We start from the raw sequence: 24,675 nt of genomic DNA, 5'->3' as shown, positions 1-24,675 counted from the left end.
CATCACTGTAATGATTAAGCTGCTGTATATTTTAAAAGATGGGTTAGCACCAAGTCTCCTCCTAGTTAATCTCTCTATGGAGGATTGACAGAATCAGAAGATAAAAAAAAATCTGTCCTTTGTGGACAAATCGAGTCCTTTGGAGTTCTACCACTTCATTTTCTATCACTTCATTGCCTGACTCCATTAGACAATACTGAGGATACAACTTCCAGCAGAGGAAATAAAAATGTTCATCTCTTGAGTTTGACTAAAAAGGAAGAGAAAGGCATAAACAGTTTATCCTGTCCTTAAATCCCATCCAAAACACAGCACATCTTCAAGTTACGAAGCTTTTGCCCAGAATATCCAAACACTAAGCCTGAAGATAGGGATTTTATTTCTTTTGTGTTCACAAGCCTGTCACCTTTCCCTATGATCCTCCATCTGTACATCTCTACCCCTTTTTTTGTTGAGAAGTACTTATACCATCTTGCTTCTGAGTTACCACCCAGTAATTATTTGCAAAGATAGCTGCAAGTGTTGAGACAACTAGAGAAGGGGAAGAGCTGGAAAGAAAAAAAGAAAGGGCTCAAATCTTGGAGCTCAATCAAGATGAAGGGTTGACAATGCTGTGTTTCTTAAGGTCAGCTGTGATTAGGCAGACCCTTCTAGTAGGAGCAAATGACTGGAGAAAGGTCAAACTCAAGAATATAAATTTGGTAGAAATTAGAAACAATGGACTGCAGGGGAGGAGACCATCATCACCTTCTGCCCATTTGTCCATCCAGATTCTCCAAACCTGAAGGTTTTAGAAGCCCACTGAAAACCGAGTTCCAAACTGGTAGATGAGAAGAGAAGCAAGGACTCCCTCAAGGCTAGTGAGGGGAGCACACAGCTCTTGTTTCATGCCACGTGCACAGCCATACCAAACAGGGATTAGGCTTTCACAAAACCAGAACAACCTTTTCAAGGGTGGAGACAAAGAGACTCTCAGGAAAGGACAGAGAGCGACTCCCAAAACTATTAGAAGGACAAAGTGACTTTCAAATAGAGGTCACTAGTTCAAACATGAACAAGATCCAGCATGGCCAAGACTAAAGCATCTAAAGATTGATTAGCAGTTTAAACAAATGTGTTATTTATCTTGCTCCACAAGTGCCCACACTGCAAGATCCCTGCAGAAAGTGCCAATTCTGGCCCAGTTCTGCAGGAACAGCCAGGGCTTTGGGGGGCACCCAGAGACCACATGCCTGTCCCCACAGTCACTGCAGGAGCATGAAGGCTCCATTTGCTTGAAATGAGCAAGTTATTTCTTGCAGTTCTGACTCTCTACCTCAGTGTTGTGTCCACCTGTTTGTTGCTGGATACACATAACCAAGTAGTGCACTTAAAGATACCCACTTAACCACCTATAAACAAGCATGGAGATCGCACTGCAGGTTTCAAGGGCATTATTTTGTTAGTGGCTTCTTCTGTAAAACTACTTTGCTGATTCATACACATCATATAACTTCCGTGTCCATGAAAAATACACCCACCAAGTATAATTTATCCTTTCCCCAACAACTATCAGAAGAGGCTGCAAGTACTACTAGAGATCTTGCAGCACTGCAGGCTAAGACAGGTCAAGTAGGAGATGCCTTGCTGCAGAAGGTCCTTCCAGAAGGCATCCAAAGAGGGCAGACAGGATTCCAAAAGATACATTTCACTAATCAAAAGTAGTAAACACAGTGTTCAGCACTCAGAAGGTACACCCAGTAATGCAGCTGCTTTAGCTTTGCTCAAAAAGCAAAACTTAGGTGTCTCCCATCTGTCTTCACAGGAAATTGTAGCTCTACTACCACACCATGCTGCATTATATAGAGACACCCAGAGAAGCAACTTCCTTACTATTATTGGGCACAAGAACCTAAGCTGCAGATGTATTTACTTGGAGTTTGGGTTAAGCCACTCTCTGTATATTCACTAAACAAACACTTTGTCATGGACCAGCAGTTTCAGTAGCATGGTAATGATAAAACACATCAATGTGTGTTTTTATATAAAAATATTAGTAGCTAATCAATCATGATGTAACATTATTCATGTACTATTACCAAATTAGGGTCTTACAGGTAACAATCCCTGTGTATATTTATTGGAATGAAGGACATGCTGAAGGCAAAGATAAAGAATATTTCCTTTTTCAAGAGAAGTTCATTAATATTTGCTCCAAACAAGCTCTTCCAGCTGCTGAAGCTGAAAACTACCCAAAATGCATTTTCCCTAGAGTCCACCATTGTCAGCAAGGGCCTTTCTTGCAAGTCCACGTGTTCTTTCAACAGATTCTCTTTGCTATCCAATTTGAGAGCCTTAGGTGTTAAGTGTTTGAGGAACACAATCAAATCCTGCCCCTTCTAGGCCTCCTGGGATACCTATTAATTCACCCTCCTGGAGAGAGGGAGTTTATCATCTTTTGCAATTGCCAGCATCTAAAAAAGTAGGAACAGGGCAACTTAAATGGGCATGGCAATTATTTAAAGTCTATAAATAGTTGTTGCCACAGTGTTAGTTAAATTGCTCTATGGTAATATCCTTTCTTTTCTACCTTTTACAAACCTCTGATTAAATCAGGTAAGCAGGGGCTACACAGGATTCCATGGAAAGTGAATAGGAGTGCTCAGAAATTGTGTTGCCCTCCACACAAAGATAAGCTGAAAACCCAAAGTAGCTTGTATTAAGTTCTCTCTCTCACTTAGCATGAAAGAGAAGAGACTAATTTCCAAATTGCTTTATCATCTGTCACCCAAACTCAAAATCTTTAGAAGGTGCCAGAAAATTCCACAGACTGACCACAAATCTAAAAGGTATGAACTGCACAGGAAAAATATCTGGAAGCTTTTCTCCAGCATCTCTGTTTTGGAAAGGCAGCTGAACAATGACAACTGTTGCTTTTGCACAGAAGCATCAGGCTCAGCAGACTATTGAAACAGGAGAAGGTCAGATGGCTAAGGAAAGAAACACTAAGCCCAAAATACTCCATGGCAGAAAAAAAAAAAAGTTGATTTTAGACAAATACCAGCATGAGCTTTGGATAATTATATCACTCACATTGGCATTTGCTTCAGAGATGGAGCAACTGCTACTACTTCCCAGTGGGAGAACATCTCTTATTTTTTTTGCAAAATTATCATACTAATTTCTTTTGAAAAGGTGACTCTAACAGGAAACAACCCTACATTACCAAAATCTTATTATTTAATGGAAAGCTGAAATGGCAGGAAAGGGACTGTAGCAAGTCTTGGCTACAGGGCTGAGTGAGAAAGATTAAATAACACTCAGGACAGTAGCCAGAGGGCAAACAAACTCTTGGCTCCTCACCTTTTGTCAAGTGTTTCCCGCACATTTTGCAGAGCAGAAAGCTGTTTCAATCTCCCTTAATTTCCAGTATTTGTTTCTAGCTGTAATGAAGTATTGAAGCTTTAATTATTGCTCTTCATGGCAGGCTGCAACAAACAGCAATACTACCTGGCAGAACCAGCCAGCCAAAGCAATGTCATTTTCCACCAGCAGTGTATTCACATCACCACCTAAAATCAGAGACACATACAAACTCAAACAAGCTTAGTCCTTTTTGTTTGGTGAAAGTTTGTGTTTCTGTAAAAGGGAGATAGGAGAAACAGAAGAACAGCAGACAGAAAATGTTAGATGTACCTTAAGGAGCACTGGGTACCTGTTCCAGAGGAATTAGAATGGAAGGGCTTGGGGTAACTGCTGCCTCACTGCAGGGACATTGAATCATAAGTTTCCATCCTTGTCTGCCTTACAAATAAAAAAGCCACCACAGCCATCAGGAGAGCTGCTTTGCACAAATACTGTTCTTGTAGAAGAGCAACAGCATCAGGTCTTCCACACCTATCTCTTCTAAACCTGCTGCAGTCTTTTCCTACAAGCAGGAGAGCTGGCCAGGTAGTAACATGGCCCTGAGACTTGAGCAGAGGGGCCCAAGTGGAAGGTGTGGCAGGGAACACTGTGGGGCAGCACCTGGGAACTAAGCATGGGTTAGTGATGGGGCTGCAGGGAAGAGAGCAAGCCCCAGCTCACACCTGGGAGGAAGAACAAGATGACAACAGGCCTGGTTTTATGGGCAGTGCTACTGACATGCAACACAAACAGAACTCTCCTCTAGAAAAAAAAACCCAATGACTGGTTTTAAACTCATAAATGGAAGGGTCACTAATATCACTTTGCATCCCTGAGGATCTACCAGCAGCTCAGCAAGCACTGGGCATGGCAGGGATAAAAAGTGGAAAATTTAAAGAGGCACAAACCTCAAAACATCACGATTCTTGCCACCCCATCTTCTTTCAGTGTCTCCTGCTTCAGAGGTTCTTTTCAGTACATAAAGGTTAACAGCTACAAAACCCCAAGGAAACTACTTATTTAAAAAAAAATAATAAAAAAATACCTAAACCACACTTAGTACTTTTGGATAGCCAAATTGTATTATAAAATACAACATTTCACCATTCTGGCACCAAGCCAACATGTTAATGGCCATTCAAACACTAACTAAGGAAATGCTTGTGCATTAAGGCTACCAAGAAGTCAACAATCAATAGTTCAGTGTTACAGTAAAAATACAATGCACCCTTTAGAACAGCCCCTGGCATCATCTTTCTTTGTCAAGCTCAGCTCTAAAAAAAACCCCAACAACCCAGCAATAGTCCTGAAGCAAGAAATGAAGTACATCTTACTTCACAGCCACCAAACATTTTTCTTCAAGTCTAGACTTAAGTGGTCCTCTGGACTGCAGAGATTTTTTTTTTTTTCAATTCTGTCCTGACAGGGCAGGAAAGTCAGGAATAAAAAGGACAGAAGTTCAGACACAATTAATCAAGCAGGTCAATAGGTAAAAGTAAAGAAGCCTCAAACAGCTAAGCCCCAAGCAACTGCAGATTAAGAGCCTAGTTCCAACTTTACCTCCAAAAAAGCATCTCAGTTAAAAGAAAGCAAAAAAGAATCACATTGAAGCAAAGTAACATTGGGATTTTAAACCAATAGATTTTAACTGACACAGCATCAGTCCCTGTGTGTCCCCTCACAATGTGTTCCATCAGTTTGATCAAACAAAGCCAAAGGCAAGCTCTCCAGTAAGTCTTGGACACTCTTTGGGAAGTGGCATCAGGCAGTATTGCTCAGCAACAGAAGCTTTACATGTAGTTATCTCTGGCTTCCCCTTCTGAGCCATGGCCATCAGGCTGAGCCACTGCTTTATTTGTGAACAGCAGAAAAATCCCAAGGTTTATGGACACCTGGAGCAGCTGCAATGTCTGTAGAAAGGTTGAGGGCAAGCCTGTTTTTCAGGAATAAATAGTGGCAGCCATTGATCCAATCCTGTGAAACCTGAATGTAAAACCAGGAGGACAAAACCAATCAAATGGATCAATTTTATCTCCACAGCCTAGTAAGCTCAGAACTGAAATGGAACTTCATCATGGAACAGTTAAGCCAGTGTACTAGCTTGGGTAAACAAGGCAACCCAATTGTCCATTTTCTTCTCTGAGTCTGTAAATACACAGAGGGAAACAGAGAAGGATTGTCTCTGAAATCCCTCCACAGATCCCTGAGGTTTATTTGCTAAAACTATCTTGCATCCCTGGGGTTTCAGCTATAAACAAGCACAGAGTAAGGCTGGGAATTTGGGAAAGCTTTTTGCTGGTATTTTGAAATCAGGGCATCTGCACCTCGAGTTGAGCTCTGCAGAAGGACCCAATGCTGCAAGCCCAGCAGCCAAGGAACAGGAATAAACAGGAATACCCAGGCCCTCGTAGGTAACAGTGCAGAGCATGGGTGCATGATCCAAGCTCAGCAGCTGGGTATGCATCCAGTAACAGGAACAGGCAAGACCAGACCCCTGTGCAGTAGATTTTGCTACTTCATCTGACTCTCTCTACATCAGGCACATCCTAAATAATCCATCTTCAGCAAGAATAGCCCCACGACAAAATCCTGCTGCATACAATGATTATATTGGGTAGAAAGCAGGAGCTGTATTGACTCCGAGTTTTAGCCTCTGATTATTCTATAAACAACTGCCTGCCTCGAGGGTTTCTGCCTGGCCACAGATCTCCAGCCCTGACTGGTGAGAGCCTCTGCAGGTGTCTTCACAGCAACAGGGTGGTTTCAGCAGAGCTGCTGGTGGAGGGGTGTTTGCAGCACAGCTTCAGTTGCTGGTTTCAGGTGGGGAAGGGAGCTCTGCTGACAGCCAGTGCACCACAGGGGCAGCCAAGGGCTGTGCTCCTCAGCACTGCCAAACCAGAAAACATTGACAGAGAGAAACAACCTTGTTTTTCACAAGGTCTGGCATCTGAGGGAGCAAAGGTGGAGGGCAGTTAAATGCTGTTGAATACCGATCAGGACCATGAACAACAGAGAAGTCTGAGGAGATGCTAAAAAGGAAAACATCCATGTGAACTTCCCCTATCCAATCTCACAATTTTGGAAGAGTCAAGTGGTAAATGCAACTTTTATTTCTCTGGTGAAGAAATTGATGCACGAGAAGGTATTTCTTGAACTCAAAGTCAAGCATGAAAATCACAACCAAAAATTGGATCAAAATCCAGCTATCCTGATTTCCTGCACTGAAAAACAGCTGCCACAGAAGGCTGTTCTGGAAGTAAATATACTCATCGTGGGGTGCCAGTCAGGCAACAATCCAGAAATTCAAGGGTCAGGCACTATTCAATATTTGAATCAGTGCAATAAAACACTGCATAAATATTTAAACTGGCACCCCTGCTCCAAAACACTCTTGGAACACATTTCAGCTGCTTGCCTTCAAAGTTTGTAACAGACATTCCCTTCTTCCTTCTGTCCTGGAGAACCTCTGAACAACAAAAACAAAACAACAAACCCATTCCTTGCTCACCCACAGCACACCTGACAGCAGTTTGCTGGTTTGTTTTCAATCAGCAAGTACAAATGGGTAAATCTGAATTGCTAAAATCCTGTATCCTTGGCTTTTTGAGGCCCTGTTCTAGATCCTTCTCAACACCACAAGACAGGGAACACCAAAACTCCAGAACACTCTCAATTTTATTTATAACTCCTGACTTGAAAAGCTTGGGCTCCATTTTAGTTGTTCTCACAACGTGTGCTATAAAATAATGCAAGATGCAACTTGCCATTGCACTTCCAAACTACAGAGGACACACAATATTTGCTTAGATCTGAAAATAAATCCCCAAGTCAAAGCACAGGGACAAGTGCATTTTGATATTCCGTGTGCAACTGAATCTCCTAATTGTTTTAGTTTGACTTGGAAAAAATACCATGCCAGTCAATAAGTTATGATTAGGAGATTGTAGGGCAATCATAAGTCATTCCCTGTGCTGCCCTGTCTTAAAACTGTGAAGCTGTGGCCCTCGATGAAAGCTAAATGTATTCATACACAGAGCTGCTGTCACAAACAGTACTAGGAAAGCCAGGACTTCAGCCCCTCAGATGTGGCACTTCTTGGTGCCACCAGCCTGCCTGAAAGCAGCAGTTCACTGTGACCACTGGGAGGTCCCTCCATCACAGAAGGAGGTTGCCACTCCTGGTGTCATTCTTGATTTGTTTTGGAAACTCTTAAGTTCCTTTTTCTTTTTTCTATAATTAGTTGATACAACACAGCAAGGCCAAAGATCTGGGGCTGTAACTGTAGCAAAGGGTTGTTTCATGATAGGGAAAAAAATGGCATAAAATAGATCAATAAGCTCTGGAGTTAAGTTTAAACTTGAAGGGTCCTACCAACCCTGCTCCAGAACAAAAGGCTCCATGAATTCACACATTTAACAGAACTCTTCAGCTTCTCAAGGGAGTGCATTAGCTACACATTCAGCTTACAAAAATAAATGGTAACACTTGCTGAAAAATAAATTATGAAAGAAAGATCCCTTTTGTTTAGTCACACGTGCCAGAGATTCAATTTCACTGCCTACTGCATGCATTTTATATCAGGTGGATAGATACAGGATACTGGTTGTGTTTTCTTTGTGTCACTCTGGAATTTCAGTTGGCAAAAAGGATGAGATCAAGCATCCCATTGGCTTGGACACCAGCAGAAGAGCCCAACTACTGCAAAAGCACAGCTCTTCAGTGGCATGTACAGCCAGATTGTAACCCTTGCACCAGATGCAGGGCAAAAAGTGAGCCTTTGCCTCTTACACTTGCTTAAAGTAAATTAATCAGCCTATGAAACAGTGTCAGTAAAAGCCACTGCCACTGTGAGTGGTGGCAGGGCTCTGGCTTAGGCATCTGACTCTCATTTTCAAGTTTCCACTGTAAGGTTCATACAAAGTATCAGAAAAAAAATATGTGTTTCAAGAAACCAGTTAAACACTTGCTTCTACAAACTGAGATATGGCCACAGGCCAGGCAGATAACATTTTCTGCACAGTATATTAATGTAAAGGATACAGGCTTGAGAGAAATGGGGAAAGCTGCCACCACCTTCCTTGGTGTGAGGTGGCCATATCCATCCAGCACTAAATCTCCACATCCCAGTACCAAGGTGTGCTCCTTCCTGCAGATGACAGCACCCAGGGGTGCTAGAGGGAAAAGGATCCACCTCAGAGGTCTGCATAAATCAGTGGATTTTAAAACACCTCTGAGGTGGCAGGATGAACCTTCTCTGGATCTACAGGGGCACTTCCCACATGCAGCATGCTCTGCTGAGCTGTCTCTGCAACAACATGAGTCTTTGAATTGTGCTTCCCACCTTCCTCTCAGAATGTGGTTTCAAGCAACATTTGTTGCCAAGATGTATTGCTAATACATAATATATTGGTTGGAAATTAGTATTTCATCTCAGAGGGAGAAAGTGTTACAGACACTTCTTAAGAGGCAATAAATGGAGATGGAGGAAGAAATCTTGTGAGACAGAGCAATCCTATAACCAAGAGAAGACAGATCTATTGAGACAGACAACTAAATCCTGCCCTTTAAGACAAACTGCAGGTTCAATCCCCTGATGATCATTTCACTGCTGGAAAGAGATCTGTCCTGCTCTTCTGCTACAAAAGGACATTATATCTCCACAAAGCTTAGCTTCAGGTATTTATTGTAAGGATAATTGCTGACTGAAAACCAAGATTTGCTTCTCTTTTTCCTGGTGCTGCTTTTCAAAAGGCATGTCATTACCTGGGGATGGATGGACCCACATGGAAATGTTTCCTCCCTACAGCCAGCACCCCTAAATGACAGCAAAAAAACATCCAGCCTTGAGAACAAGATTCTTCTCACCTGGAGGGCTGCCCCACTGACTTGGTGGATCTACCATAAACAAAGCACATGAGAAGGCCAGAGGGTCCCAGCTGCCTTCTGACTGTTTTCAAATGTCACAGCACAACTCATCTCAAATGCTGGAGAGATTCCTCTGAAAGATCATGCAAAAGGCTCAGGCAAAGCAAGGAAGCAGCAAGCAAATACATTAATCCAGAGGAACAAAGGAAAGGAGATGACAGTTTGACTACAGTGATTAACAGGAATATAATTCAAGTGACAAGTTACAGATCAACTCTTAGTCAAAGACTTTACACAGTTAGCTGTTGGTAACCTCTTCCCAACTCAGCTGCCCCCTGCTCCAGCAACAAGCCAGCTGTTGTCTTTTTCCATAATTCTATAAATCATAGGCTTATGAAAAACAGAAACCATTGATGAGACACAAAGTTTCTCCTCAGAAGAGGAAAAAAAAAATAATCAAGAGGGCATTAGAAAAGGTAGAGCAACCTGGGCTGGCGGGAGGTGTCCCTGCCCATGCAGGGGGGTTGGGACTAGATGATCTTGAAGGTCCCTTCCGACCCAAACCAGTCTATTATTCTATGATGTAAGGGTACAAAACCAAATAAAACATCTAGCACAGCACATTAAGTGATTACATACAGCACTGTCATGCACTTCATCCTACCAGCAAATGTGAAGTCCAAACATTAACCTCACCTCAAACAGTAAAATAAAAACAAGAGAAGTGGTATCGATTCACTGTATCTGATGAGTAATCAAGCTTCTTACCATTAGAAATGAGCTGGAAATTTTCTGGATAAGCCATCTTTAACCTTGGAAAAATTGAAATAAGCTAGACAGGCACTAAGGAGAGAAACACAGCAGCTGATCTATATGAAAAACAATGTCCAAACGTAATTTCACAGCAAGGTGGGTCTGTGCATCCAGCTTCCACCATTTAGCTTCCACTAGGCCCTCAGGATGGACATGGTCCCTTTCAGTCAAGACAATGGTGGGTCTTTTGACTACTGAATCTGTGCTTATTTCAGATTCATTAAAGCCTTTAGGTTTTTGGATCTGCTTAACAGAGTAAAAAGGATTGAAACATGGCATTTTCTGTTACGAGTCTTGGGCCAGGAGAGGAAAGAAATAATGAATGTTTCAGAATTACTATATGGTAACCATGGCAGGCAAAAATCAATTACTGCTGAGAGGATCTGGAGATAACAGGCAGGTTCCCACTCATCTATTTGAAATGTGGGGTTTTTTCCTCTCCGTTTCCTCCCCCACTTCTCTTCAGAAATGTCTTTTCTCATACATTAGAATTTGGTCCAAAGAATCCTGCTGGCTTGCAAAGACATTTTGAGATAAGGACTTGTCATGATACTGTATGATACCCCCCCACCTGTACACCCCCACTTATCTGAGATTAAAATCAAGTCCTTCCCAGATTGCTGCTTCTGCCTTTTACACCCAGTTTGGCTACAGTGAACTTGATTATCAGAGAAACCAAACAATGATGTGGCTTTGCAGAGAACACGGTGTAAGCTGGACAACCACTCTCAAAAGGAAAACTGCAGGACAGATTTGGGGAACTAGCAAAAGCACATACACCCCCTCACATGTCGTGAGATGGGAACACTTTCATGATGGGTAACACTAAAAAGGAACCCAAGATGATCTGTTTTTCAAGTCTGTGAAATAAATGATCTAGAAAGGGCAGAAACAGAAATCCAATTGGTACAAGCCTGAACAACAAGGGAAGGATGCCTGTTTAAATGATGCCAAGCTCAAAACCCACATAAGGAAATAAATTTTAACACAATCTCTAATTGAATAGTGGAATTTACTACCACAGGAAGATGGCAAGGCCAAAAAGATAATGGTATTAAAAACTGACTCAGTATGTATATGGATATTGACAGTATCTAAAGCTGTGTTCAACAATAAAATGATGGAAAGAATTCTTCTCCCTCATACTTCAGGGTTTGAACCAGTCTCTAACCACTAGAGAACAGAATAAAAAGTAATAATAAAGCAAACAGATACCCCCACGAACATCCTTGTCTGTGTTTCTCCTCCCAGTTATTCCATGCTGGACATGGATCTCATCCCACTCAGATGCCTTGAACATCAAGGCAACTGAATCCATGTCCCAGATATGATCAACTATGATGAATTTAGTTTCAGCTGATCCTCCCCTCTGATTCAGGTCTAGCACAGCCAACTGAACTGCTCAAAAAGGTTTAATAAAGATGCTAAAATTGAAACTAAACAGTGACATGTTCACCAGTCTTCCCTCATTCACCAGCCTTTGAAGAGCACTCCGGTAACACTGGCAAACTTTCCCCCTCAAGAAATACCAGTTATCAAGTCAGAAACCTCTCTTCCCCTTTCATCCCACAATCAACACTGAAGATAACACATAATCCAAAAGTTGGTGCTTTGACAGGACAGTCTGCAGAGACTTGCACTGCAGTCACAAAAGCTGGCAATAGGTGATTTTATCCTCTATAAGATTTTTTTAAAACTAAGTCTCTCCAAGATGCTCAAGCCATTTTTTACCAAGCAACAATTGAAGCATGTTGTTCCAATTAAGTTACAAAATCATCTGTTAGCTGTGGCTCAAAATGCTGCATAAGCAGGTCCCTTCTGGTGGAAGCACCATGCATCTTGCATGCTTCCTGTGATACACATAATGGAATGACACAGAAAATTTCCAGCTCATCTCCCCAAGTTTCTTTCAGTCATTTCCCTGTACACAAAGCCATGAAACATTTTGCAACAAGCACCTTTTGTTGAAAAAGGGGTGTAATGATTCAGCTCAAGGTAAGGAAATAACCCTGTTGCCCCCACAATACTGTCAAAGCACAGACTTCAGTGAACAGTGGGGAGCAGGTAATAAATGAATCCAAAGTAGGAAAGCAAAGGGAGTAAGTGCAACTGGAGTATGAAAAAACAAGAGTGGAAGAAAGATAAGAAACAAAGGACAGGAAAGAAAACAGAAAGGAAGCAGTGAGAACAGAAGTTGTGCCAAAATCTGAGTGAAGCAATTGCATGTGTCCTTAGTTCCACCTCAAAAGGCTGCAGCTTTCTTTTGGGAGCGTATCTTGGCAGGGATAAATTCATTTTGCCTTCAAACAGGAAAGTTAAAAAACATCTATACACACCACCCAAACATTTCTTCTGCAAACTGCCAACTAATTCAGCCTGACATTTTGCATGAGGAAGCCAAGCACAGCTACAGTTTGATGCCCAGGCATTGGTAACCAGTTTACACGTGTATTAGTTTAGACCACAGCTTGATAATGCCTAGGATTAGAGATTTTTGGATGTGGAGTCAAACTGATCATTACTAGACTGGAGATGAGGGCATGCAGAACAATGTACCTGTGGCCTTTCCCAGACTGCTAAATTATGCAAAAGGTTTAGAAATAAACCCCAGTGGAATTCATCAGTGGAGTAACACTTTCAAGAAATCCAAGTAAATTAGGGGGGCTTGAAAGCAGAGGGAGGGAGTGGAGCTGCAGCAGCTGTTTTTTTATTAGATTTGATGAAGAGCCTCACTGGAAAGAAAGTGTCCAGGGTTTTTTATGCTGGTTTTGACCACTGGAGTTCAGGGAGATGGTCTGACCTGCTCCTGTTACAAACTTCTCTTGTGGAAGAGTGATTTGTTTTGTACAGCTCACAGCCCCATGCAGGGTTAGTTGAGAAAGATGCTTAAGAAATGCTAAAGCAATAAAAGACACTACCAAAAATCCCCACAGAAAAAAGAGCTTGGAGAAAAGGACCAAACCCACCCCTTCATGTGGCCAGCTCCAAGTCACATTGTCCCATTTGAGAAAACATAGATGAAGATCAGAATTATTTTTTTCTTATTGCAGTTGGGAAATTTTCTCTCTCCTTTTCAGAAGGAAGAACTGAAAAGCCAGACCAACTTCAGCAGGTAAATGCTCCTTTTTCATTCTCAGAACTTGTATCTTACACCCATTAACCCATGGCAACGTTGGGACTGAAAGCTCCTGCCATCTGTGAAAAGTCCCCACAACAAGACCTCTGCATGGCTGAGCAGGGCTTCCCAAAGCCCAGTGTCTCCAGCTTCATTTTCCACAGAGGCACTAGAAGGACATAACATGGTCCAGTCAGGAAAGAAGTGGATTGCTTCAAACATAAATACATTAATAAATAAAAAACCCACACACACTCCAAGCTGTGGTCTTCTGCTATCCAAAATACTGTTAATATTTTAGAAACCTAATTTACCTTCTTGTTAATTTTTCTTTCCCCCCCCCCTTACAAAATGAATTGGGTTCACTTCTCTGTATAACAAGTTCCACTGTTAAATTCCAGCACAGTCCTGAAGATCTTTTATTCCACAGCTATAATCAAGGTACTGGAAATCTCCAAATCCTCTCCCAAAAAGTCTATGCTTTCTTTGTAATGGCTTCAAAATTAATGGAAATATCAATATTTTACAAAACAAAATGGAATGGTGCTTTGAAAAAGCTACATTTGAGCGCCAAATACATAAATAAAACCATCTCCTTAGCCCAAGTAATTGCTCCAGCACACAATATATGGAGGTGGCAAATTGCCAGGTTGCAAGAATCTGCATCACAGCATCATTTCTTCTCACTAATCTGGATAATCACAGAGATGAAACTGTTCTACTAAATTTTTCCAGCACCATAAAAACACTCATTCCAATAGTTCATTTGCACATGCTGAGCACACACTGTCTAGGTCAGCAGTCAATACAAGACCTTAGGGAGCACTAAATTAATGGGACTGCATGACACAATGAGGCACCACGTTGCCAGAAGTACCTTCCTCCTGATAAGATGCACCATAGAATCTTGGACTGGTTTGAGTTAGAAGGGACCTTCAAGATCATCTAGATCCAACCCCCTGCATGGGCAGGGACACCTCCCACCAGCCCAGGCTGCTCCAAGCCCCATCCAACCTGCCCTTCAACACTGCCAGGGATGGGGCAGCCACAGCTTCCCTGGGCAACCTGGGCCAGGCTCTCACCACCCTCACAGCAAAGAATTTCCTCCTCATGTCCAACCTAAATCTTCCTCTTCCAGTTTTAATCCATTCCCCCTGGTCCATGCCTTTGTCAGAAGCCCCTCCCCAGCTTCCCTGGAGTCTTTTCAGATACTGGAAGGTGCATGGCTTCAGTACTTCCTGCAACAGTAACTTTGCTCCAAGTAGGGTCTTGGTGAAATTCTGACTCAGACCAATCACTCACATCCCACCAGCCCAGGTTCATTCTAGAGTTTCAGCTACATGTGGTCCTGCAGTGCTGCTGAGAGAAGCAGAGGTGTCTACCCCTCAGCACAGCAGAGCCTGCATTTTGGGTATGTGATCTCCAAGCTGCCCCTTCACAGGGGTCTAAATTAACTTTCAGTTGGAATTGGAAAAAAGGGGAGAAGGGGAATGAAGTGTTAAAACCCTTTGATTCTGACTCAAAACCTGGTCTCTGTTTTAAGATGTTTATGATAGATAGTTCAAAGATGTTTATTAAAAGTCTACACTTGTATCTATTTGAGATGCAAAGAACATATCTGGATTAAGCAGACAGGAAACATAAAATGTGCCAGGACACAGCAGAATTTAAATAGATCAATAAACATAGCTACTAGAACAAGAGTCCTCAATTTTTCCATCTCATGACCTTGCATTAGCATAAAGTTTTGAAATGTCCCTTTCATACTCTCTTGCTTACCCACAATGAAAGAGAAAGGCAGATCATGTCTTTCCTCTCCCTGTTCCCAATCCCTCAGGGTTAGGAATCCATGATCAGAACCACAATGAACCACAGAATTACTCCAGTTAGCATGCAAGCAAGCAAGCAAGAGACATCTGAAATAATTCAGTATCACAGCATTTACTGAGGGACTGTAATCTGGCACACTAACAACACACCAGAGTATTCTACATTAAATGTGCCATGGTCTGGGGTTTTTTTTGGGGGGTGCCTGTGTTTGTTTTTAAGGTTAATAAGGCCAGGGTAATTTACAACTGCACTACTAAATTATTAAGTCTGTAATGAAAACTAGAGAAAACCACTGCTTAGATGTAAACTCAGCACGTGAGGGGAAAAAGCAGCAAGCAAAAAAGCACCCAAAAAACCCAAACACATTTCTAGTGCTTTGGATTTCTTATTTCCCCCCCGCTTTTTATCCAGTGTTACACACCTACCTGATGCCAACAGCAGCTTTTTTTGGGGGTTTGATTTTTTACTTAAAAACCCAAACAAATGCACCCCACTCTGACTGTGAGATAGAGAGGCCTGTACTCTTAAACCCCAGTCACATCCCAGCCTGTGCACACCTTGGCATTTCCCAGGGGATTATTTGCTCAGCACAGGCTGTGGGAAGCCCGGGGCCAGCCTGCTGCTCAGAGAGGCCCTGGGAGACTCGTGGTGTTCAGGAAGGTGGCAGAGTCCATCAAATTTCCATTTCTAAGCTCCACATCCCTTAACTCCATTTCCTGCATGTCAAAATACTCATTCATTCCACATCGCTGCTTGCTTCAGTTGTGTTGAAACTGCCTCTGGCCACATTTAATTACCAGGATATTTATATTCTTGCTTTACATGCCTAAATGTTTACATGAAGGGTCAAAACCTGAACAAAATCAATGAGACAACCTAGGCAAAGGAGACAGCAAGGTTTGATACTGGCACGCACTAGACATGGGAGGAAGACAACAGCTTCTGAGAACCTTGGTAGAGGGGTATTTTTTGGAGCCTAAGATTCCTACAGCTTTTAAAGAATTCACAATTATGACTGCAAAGATTTTTCACTGGGAATAGAGAATCACAAAGAACCCAACAGCTAAGAACCCAACCCTAATATAACAAACAAACAAGGTAGGAGGTTATCCTCTTACATTCACTGTCCTGGCTCTGCAATGGTTAAAAGGTCCCCACAGCTGTGCTGGCATCATCGATTAGGGTGAACAAGGAAGCAACAGAAAAATAAAGCCACCTTAATTTCAAGCTCCATTAGAACTGAAGGACTTGGGGGGGGGAGGAGGGAGAGAAATCAATGTTTGGCAAATGGGAAAGGACAAAATCTGCAAAAGGAAAAAAATGCATTTACAAGCTAAGCTAATGCAAACACTGGCTGGTGAACAGCACTTGAGGATGCCCCCTTAAGGTTGTGTCAGCATTTCCATCTATAAACTGTTAGTTACACTCTAGTAGATTACCACAGGCTTTGGTATTATTCTAGCAGGTAAGATAAAGTATCTAACAAATAGTAATATAGCAGGAAGAGCTCACTGGTTGAATAATGCACCTTTTTGGTACCTGATGTCAAAGGGTTTTAAAATTCTGAGTCATGTGCTTATCTACACAAACAACACACAGTGCTGGGCTAAGCACCCTGGGATCCAGATTCTACTAAAAGAGAAGTCAAAGCTGCTTTGGAAATGAAGCCTGTTTACAGTACCCTGGAAAACTTGAAAATATCCCAGACGCTTCATTTCAGTCCACCTCAGTTGCCACTTGGACAGATTTCAGTCTAACCTTCTGCCCTCATTTAGATAAAAGCTCTTATTTCTGTATCAGGACCTCCAGAGAGCTGCTCAGTCAATACTCTGAACATCCACACCCAGAAATCAAAAACAACCCCTGATATGCAGCCTTTAATTTCAATTCTGCCTACATCAAAAGGCCAAGGTGAGACTGTTGTACAAATGAGATAATTCAACAACAATTTTTTTTTCAGTGTAATGGAGCCAGGACTTCACCTCAAGCTTTCTAAGCAGGTAAGCAAGGTATGCAAGGAGAGCTCATGTCCATTTCTAGCATCCATTTCACAGATCTCCACAAAACTGGGCCAAGCACCTGGAATACTGTGCACAGCTCTGCAGCCCTCAGCACAGGAAAGATACAGACCCGTTGGAGAAGGTCCAGAGAATGGCCACAAAGATGATCCAAAGGCTGGAGCAGCTCTGCTCTGGAGCCAGGCTGGGAGAGTTGGGGTGTTCAGCCTGGAGAAGAGAAGGCTCCAGGGAGACTTTAGAGCAGCTTCCAGTGCCTGAAGGGGCTCCAGGAAAGCTGGGGAGGGGCTTGGGACAAGGGCAGGGAGGGAGAGGACAAGGGGGAGGGGATTAAAACTGAAATAGAGATATTCAGGTTGGACATGAGGAGGGAATTCTTCACCATGAGGGTAGGAAGGCACTGGAACAGGTTGCCCAGGGAGGTTGTTGATGCCCCCTCCCTGGAGGTGTTGAAGGGCAGGTTGGATGAGGCTTGTACAGCCTGGTCTGGTGGGAGGTGTCCCTTTTTATGGCAGGGAGGTTGTAACCTTAAGATCTTTGAGGTTCCTTCCAACCTCAACCATTCTATGATTCTGTAAGCCTTAAAAGTAAGAGTAACATCACTTCTTAAAACTAGCACCATGACTTTGGGCTTAGACATTTCAAAACACACATACCAAGGGAGACTAAATCTAGCATCAAGGCCCCATGACATGTTCAAAACAGAAAGCACACAGTCAAGCATAACTAAACTACCTTAGTAGGTATAAATCAGGCCTTGATCCTGCAACTAACCCCTACCAGGTGCCCCAACCAAGTTTACTAGAGCAGCACCAAACCTCAGACAACCATAAATAAACCCAACAGCACACATGCAAGAGCCAGGTCCCAGCCTTCAGGTTACAAATCCATGGGAAGGCTGCCCTGCTGTACTAATTCCCCCTCTGGCTGCCACTACTGCCACCTGAGAGAGGTCTCTACTATGACAGTGCTCCTAAGAACAAGACATCTTAGTTTGCATCTTGGGAGTAGTGAAGAAACACCTTTTCTAAACAGAACATTATGTTTATACACATATACCCCATCTTACCAGCTTTGCAACCCTTACCTGGGATTTTTAAAAGCCACAAAGAAACAAAAAAAAACAACAACACATTTATGTGCTAAATATAGGATCAAGCACATCAAGAAACTCTTGACTATTATATTCAAGTTGGAAAAGATTTAGCCAAAATAGGGCTTTTTAACAATTGAGAAAATCCTGATCTTTACAAACTCAAGATGGGAATTGTTATGAACTGGATGTGCTGCAAGAGGTGTTTGTTGTGTTGCATGCACTTTAAGAACAGTCTTTGAAACAAGAGAGGAAAAATACAAATCCCTCTCATTTAATGGCAAACCTAGAATCTTTTTCATAATCTTCCTGGCCTACTGCTCTAGTGGGAGACATTTCCTGGACTCACAGCCCTTTTATGTGCAAGCAATCTACATTTTACAACTGATAAATAATTCAGATAATTAATTGAGCTGCAATTTGGTGCACTTCTGCACTTCTTTTTAGTCAGCACTACAGACTACCATTTAAAAAGAGGTTCTCTATATATAAAGTCCCTCTTGCTTGTTAACCCAAGCTGAGGCTTCTATTAAGATGGAATCCTAGATTCTCTAACACTTTCTGAATGTCTCACACCAGCACCCTGGGACTTCATGCCCTACAATGTTCTCCTCTGATTTTTCTTGCTATGTTTTACTACCTCTATAAGAAACAGGGCATTTCCTGGAACTCTCCCTCTGCAGTGCTGACTGGCATCATTTGACAGATGAGTTTCTAGCATCTCTATGCTGCCAGAATAGGCTGCAATGTAAGAAGGAACTGAGACAACAAGTAAACACTTTAGGTATAAAGCTGGAGAAGCTCAAAGTGTCAGAGAAATCACTGGGTGCAATGGAGTGATGTGGCAGCACATGGCAGGAAGCCTAAGGAGTATTTTCATGCTGTAAGAGCTCTGACAGAATTTTAAAAAAATAAAATAAATATTGAAGAAGCCTTGTGAAACTAATCAGCTAGGAAGAATGAAAACAACTCCCAACAATCCTCAGAAGGCATGAGGAGAAGTAACATAGGAAGAAGCTCCATGGAGGTGTTGAAAGCCAGGTTGGCTGAGGCTTTGTGCAGCCTGAGCTAGTGGGAGATGTCCCTGCTCATAGCAGGGAGGTTGGAACCTGAGGATCTTTAAGGTCCCTCCCAACCTTCACCATTCTGTGATAAGCTACTGTAGCACATCTTTATCTAAAGCATCAAATAATTTTAAGATCTACTTGATTAACAGAGCTAGTGAGAGAACAACAAACAGTGTATAACACAAAGGTCCTCCTACATAACCAACAACTTAAAAACTACTCTGAAAAGACAAGATGAGACACATCTGTATTCTAAGCAAGTTACTTTCAGATAACAGACCATGGTCACCAGCCAGACAGCTTGAAATCCAACTGCAAATATCCTCAGACAGAGCAGAGGATGTTCTGCAAAAGCACATCAAAATCCTTGCACCTGTTAACTGCAAGACAAACAGGGACAAAACATCTAAAACCACTTCTCTTCCTGCAAGAGGATCTGAAATGGAGCATCTTGCCTGCTTCCCACTGCACATGGGTTTTAGCCAGTTCATTAGGGGTGTTTTCAGCATATGACCTGCAAAAAGAATTTAAGATTCAAAGCACACATGTATTAGGCCTCAGAGATGAGTAGTTAAGACTTAAAGTGATCACTGATTAAATCACCAGTGATAATCATGATGCAAAACAGCAAGCAAGGGAATGTTGATTTAAATGATTGATTTGAATCCTGCTTTTTTATTTGTACCTTTTAGCTGCTTCCCTAAAGGAAGGGTTGAATCTCATTGGCTGATTTGGCCATTTAAACATATTGATTTGCAATTAACCACTGGTTTTATGCTAAATTTAAGCTTTTCCTGAACAGGAGGACACAACTATATCTATATTCTCAAGATAAACTGTTTAAAATCACAGTTATTTATCCAGAATCATAAGTTTGAAAACAATTAATGTAAAATCTCTTATTTACTAGATGACGCTTAAACATCCTCTTACATGTTTGGTATCAAGCCCCACTAGGATGGACTAGAATCCTATGACAAACAGACCATATAGAAATGCTCAATTAAAATGCCTTTATATAAAGAACAAAAGTATCCAGCTTGTATTTCAAAACATTTGCATTTCAAACTGTCTCTATGAGACCAAACAAGTCAGTCACTTTAGTAGCAAATAGACTGAAAATGATGGCTAGACAGACACATTTCAGCACCCAAACATGCAAACAGACCAATATTCAAGAAACTTGCAAAAATGCCCTACCCAATTGTCACAGAAATCACCTGCAGTTGAAATCAAAAGGTCTGAGATACCAAATTTGTTTAAGCATTGCTGAAAATCTCCTGATCTCAGGTGGTAAGATATTAAAAAAATTCCTTCCCACATTCTTCAAGCTTTTCCAACAAAGAAATCTCATCTGCAACTTGTTTTTTAAAAAATAAGCTTTTTTATTTAAATCATGTTAATGGTTTATAGCAAGCTTAGTCCATAATGTCAACTGCCACAAATGCAAACTTGAATGCTTCCTTTTATAAATAAATTAATGCATTCTATGATAAACATTTAAATTTACATAGGTCATACAAAAATATACTGGAGATGAGAAAATGTATTGAAAAAGATCACCAGAATATACCAAAATCACCACATCAAATGATAAGGCCTTTAGATCTGGTGTAATTAAGAAAGAAGGAAGTTTGGGTTAAGTAACCAGTAAAATCTGAGTATTAGATAGTCCTATCCAGTTTCTTACATGCCACAAATCTCAGATCCAAAGGAGTCAAGATCTCCACTGCTTCTGGGCTTGAGATTGCTCTTAAAGCAGAAAGGAAAAAGCTCAGATATCAAAGAAGAGTTAACAGCAATAGCAAACCTAAAAAAAAAAAAAGGTCCTGAAAAAATCCAGACAGAATGGGGTCAAGGAAGACACATACCAAGTTTAACATCACCAACTAGAAATACAACAACAGCAGAAATTGGAACAAAGGAATAAAATGAGAAGAGACAGAAAGTGAATAGTGCCAGTGGATTAGAGCTCTCGCTCTATGATCATGCAATAATCTGCAGAGTGCACTGATTTTTAGTGAAAAGGAGGGGAAAAATCACCTGGGGAGGATGAGAGAAGATAGCCAGATATGCTAGGAATTGCAAGAAGGTGAAGTGGTGCAAAGGCACAAGAAGGAATCCCATCTTCAAGAACCACTTCAGATGCTCCAGGTATTCAGTTCCAACACCCAGAGTCTCCCCCCCTCTGCATTCCCAACCCAAGAGGACTAAAGGCAGCTCCCACATGAGCAGCACTGCCAGGACACAACTCCATCCCACCAGCCCCAGGGCACACACACAGCCTGCAGGAAAGGCCTTAGGGAATTGGGGGTTAAGGAAATCTGCGTGAAGACAGGAGACCAGAGGCCTCCTAACACTAAGAGGAGACTAGACTGAGGGCCTGTCCACCCAACATGAACAGCACCAAATGCTTCAATAAAACACAACATTAGATCAAGAGGGATAAGTTCACACACCTCCCTTCTCTCTCTTTCTCTTCTAAAGTTAATTAGTTTAGAACACACGACTTTTGCAAAAAATAAGAGCTTACATCTCTCTTGACCCTGCTAACTTAGCCATCTGCCAGTAAGGAAAGAAAGTATGAGCTTCAAAATTATTAACCAGTAATTCAGACTGGTATCTTCAATGCAACCCACATCATCAATTCCATAACCAGCTCTTAAGTGAGTAATGAGTACCACAGATTTCTTCATCTTAAAGATATTCTATAAGGGCAGAAAACTATCATCAAGCAAAAATAGATGGGCCACATCAATTTAAGAGACCTGGGGATACGATCTACAGGAAAACTGACAAGATTTAATCACACTGGTAAAGCACATGAAACATGGCAGAGTCAGTTTACCACCAAAACCAGGTTATGACCTCTGAGATATTGTGAGACAAAAAACTATACTTACCTCTTTTGCATGTTGAATTAAATGGCCTCTGTTCCAACCCCTCAAAATTGCCAAGTGGCTCTTCAAATCAGGCATAAAAAGGTCTCAAAAGTGATGGAGAGGTATTCCTGTGCAATTTAGGCTTGCCAAGCCAACAAAGACAGGTCCAGAGAGGCAGTAAGTACACACCTAGCTCTTTTTGACTTAGCAAGAGTTTGGAATTAAAGTGCTTCTGCCAGTCTGGTACTTAGTGCTGCCTCTGATGACTAACTCCAACACCTTTCATCACTGAGAGCAGTCTCTGTCCTGTGTGCTTCCTCTAACCAACAAATTAAACACAGAGCATGACAAGGGCAGTGTAACACACATGTCAGAAGTGCCCCTACCTGGATGTCAGTGTCCTTCACAGGTTCAAGAGGCTCAAAAGTAGTGGCTGCACTTAGACTCTCGAGTTGCTGGGAAATGTGAGTTATATCGAGCCCTTTAGACCCAAGAAGAACAGACCTGTAAGGAAGAGATTGTGGAGGTATGAAATTAGTATTGAACAGACAGAACTCTAAACCCAAATTCACTGTCAGTATTTGGGTCAGCAGCCAGCCATGTACAGACAGTGTTCCTGGCTGTGTTATGAAAACTACACAAAAGCCAAGCTTTGAACAGCCCTGTGTGTTTATCCACCCCAGCTGAACTCTTGCTGCTGTTCCACTGCAGTACTGCACAGCTGCCAAGTCCTTCCAGACAGAAAAATTCTACAGCATGTTGGTAGATGTCTTCAGCAGCAGCCAGGACAAGGTTCTGCACTTTGGCTTTAGAGCCTGAAATCAGGAACAGTTCCTCCTCAGATAAATCCTTCTGTGACTTCTTTTTTTGGAGTAAGTAGAAGAAATATGGGGGGGGACACAAACCAAAAGAGCACTGCAGCCATTCTCTTTCTCCTGGGCACGTCCTCCTGGCAAGACTCCCCCCACATTAGAAATCAAACCTGAAAACAGCTTCTACCCTCTGCACAAGAGTTCCCAGTGCCAGAGCTCTGCACTTACGCCTTAACATCTGCAGTCTCCTGGGAAGTGCGGGTCAGGGTGCGGGAACGCAGGCGCTCCCCGGCCTGCTGGATCTCCTGCAGGTTGCGTTCCACGTGGGGGAGCTCAGAGATCCCTTCTGTCTCAGCTGCGAGCTGCTCCGCCTGCTGGAGGAGCTCTCCAAAGCCTTCAGTATCCATCTCTCTTGCAGGCTTCACTCAAGATGCACTGAAACCTTGAGAGAAAGAAAGAAAATTCTTGCTCAGCTATAGTTTCTGTACCTATGGGGGCACAGACAGACCAGCTCTTCCAGAGCAGGATAGTCTGAACTTCAAGGAAATACTTTCAAGTGGCCTCAGAGAGCTTTGGCTTAAAGGACTGCAATCTTAAGGCAGATTTATGGACCTGTCAGAAGCAGGATGCAGATGCCATAAACCAGTTCACATATTGCCAGGATACAAAGGAGAAGGAAAGCAGAGAAGTCCCTGAGAAGAATCTGGTGTCCGTTTAGCTATAAATTAACTTGTATATATATATACACACACACAAATATGTATAAGTAGTTTGGAGAGTTGGACTCCATGATCCTTATAGTCCCTTCCTAATAAAGATACTCTGACTGTATGTTTTTATATATTATAAATGGAGAAAAATACATATGCATGCATAGGTGAGTGTATATACATACATATGGGGGCTGAAGACACACAACTGACAAACATGAAGTTAAATTAAGAACAAAAAAGACTAGCATACACATGCACACAGACAGCTATAGCTGTCTATTAAACAGTCCTCTATTAAAACATGTTCATCCATCCATCATCATTAACTCCCAAAGTCAAAAGAAGTAAGCCCAAATTGTTCCAGTGTAGAAAATGTGTCTAATTTCAAAGCTTGCAAGGAGTTTTAGCAGTGTTTGTGAGAATTGCTTGAATAAACCAAATGAGATAATATTAAATTATCCAGCATAAAGCAAGGGCTGTGACAGATGAGGTCGTTAGTGCATCATGCAGCTCCAAATTCAGAGAGGAGTCTTATTTTAGAGAAAGGACAAAAATATATCAAAGTGGAAAAAAAAACAACCCATATAGCTGCAATGGTGTTCACATTAATAAAATATGAAACCTAAAACCTGAACTTCTTGCACCAAGTCCACCATTTGCAGCTAAATCAGTTATGTGCTGTGAGCACCTGGCACCTCAGTGGAGCCACAGAAGATCACAGGTGCTGCAGGTTTCAAAACCTCCAGTACAATTTCTCCGTCCCAGCATGTGCACCCCAATGCAAAGCACCTGGAACCAAGTAAGACAAACCAGGTGTGCACCATTAAGTCCAGCTCTTTATCATTTATTCAAAAGTAAAATCAATGGAGACCCTCTGGTTCAAGGGAACCCACCAGGAAGAAAATGACCTTTCACAAACCAAAAGGAGCCTGCAATTCACCCATTTCTCAGTACCTCTCAACCATACCAAAGCAATTAAACAGTACAATTTTAATATTCCTCATGTTCTCAGTCTCACCAGCATTCCCAAGCACCAGTGGCAAGAGTCCTGCTTTCCTCTGTTTGTATAAGTGGTGTAAAAGCACT

General features: G+C 42.0%; 1 protein-coding gene across 1 annotated transcript in view; it reads right to left on the bottom strand.

The window, feature by feature from the left end:
* Positions 1-24,675, bottom strand: part of NUP93 (nucleoporin 93) — an 80,077-nt gene that overhangs the window by 50,737 nt on the left and 4,665 nt on the right. Inside the window, exons 2-3 of the mRNA XM_051629218.1 lie at positions 23,105-23,318; positions 22,451-22,568 (exon numbers count right to left, since the gene is read on the bottom strand). Coding sequence (XP_051485178.1) covers positions 22,451-22,568; positions 23,105-23,283 — 297 coding nt within the window. The 5' untranslated portion in view covers positions 23,284-23,318. The remainder of the gene's footprint in view (positions 1-22,450; positions 22,569-23,104; positions 23,319-24,675) is intronic.

This window comes from Apus apus, chromosome 11 (assembly GCF_020740795.1).
Source record: "Apus apus isolate bApuApu2 chromosome 11, bApuApu2.pri.cur, whole genome shotgun sequence".
Classification (NCBI taxonomy): Eukaryota; Metazoa; Chordata; class Aves; order Apodiformes; family Apodidae; genus Apus; species Apus apus.
The sequence above is the reverse complement of the archived record's forward strand: the minus strand, read 5'-3'. Positions and strand labels throughout refer to the sequence as shown.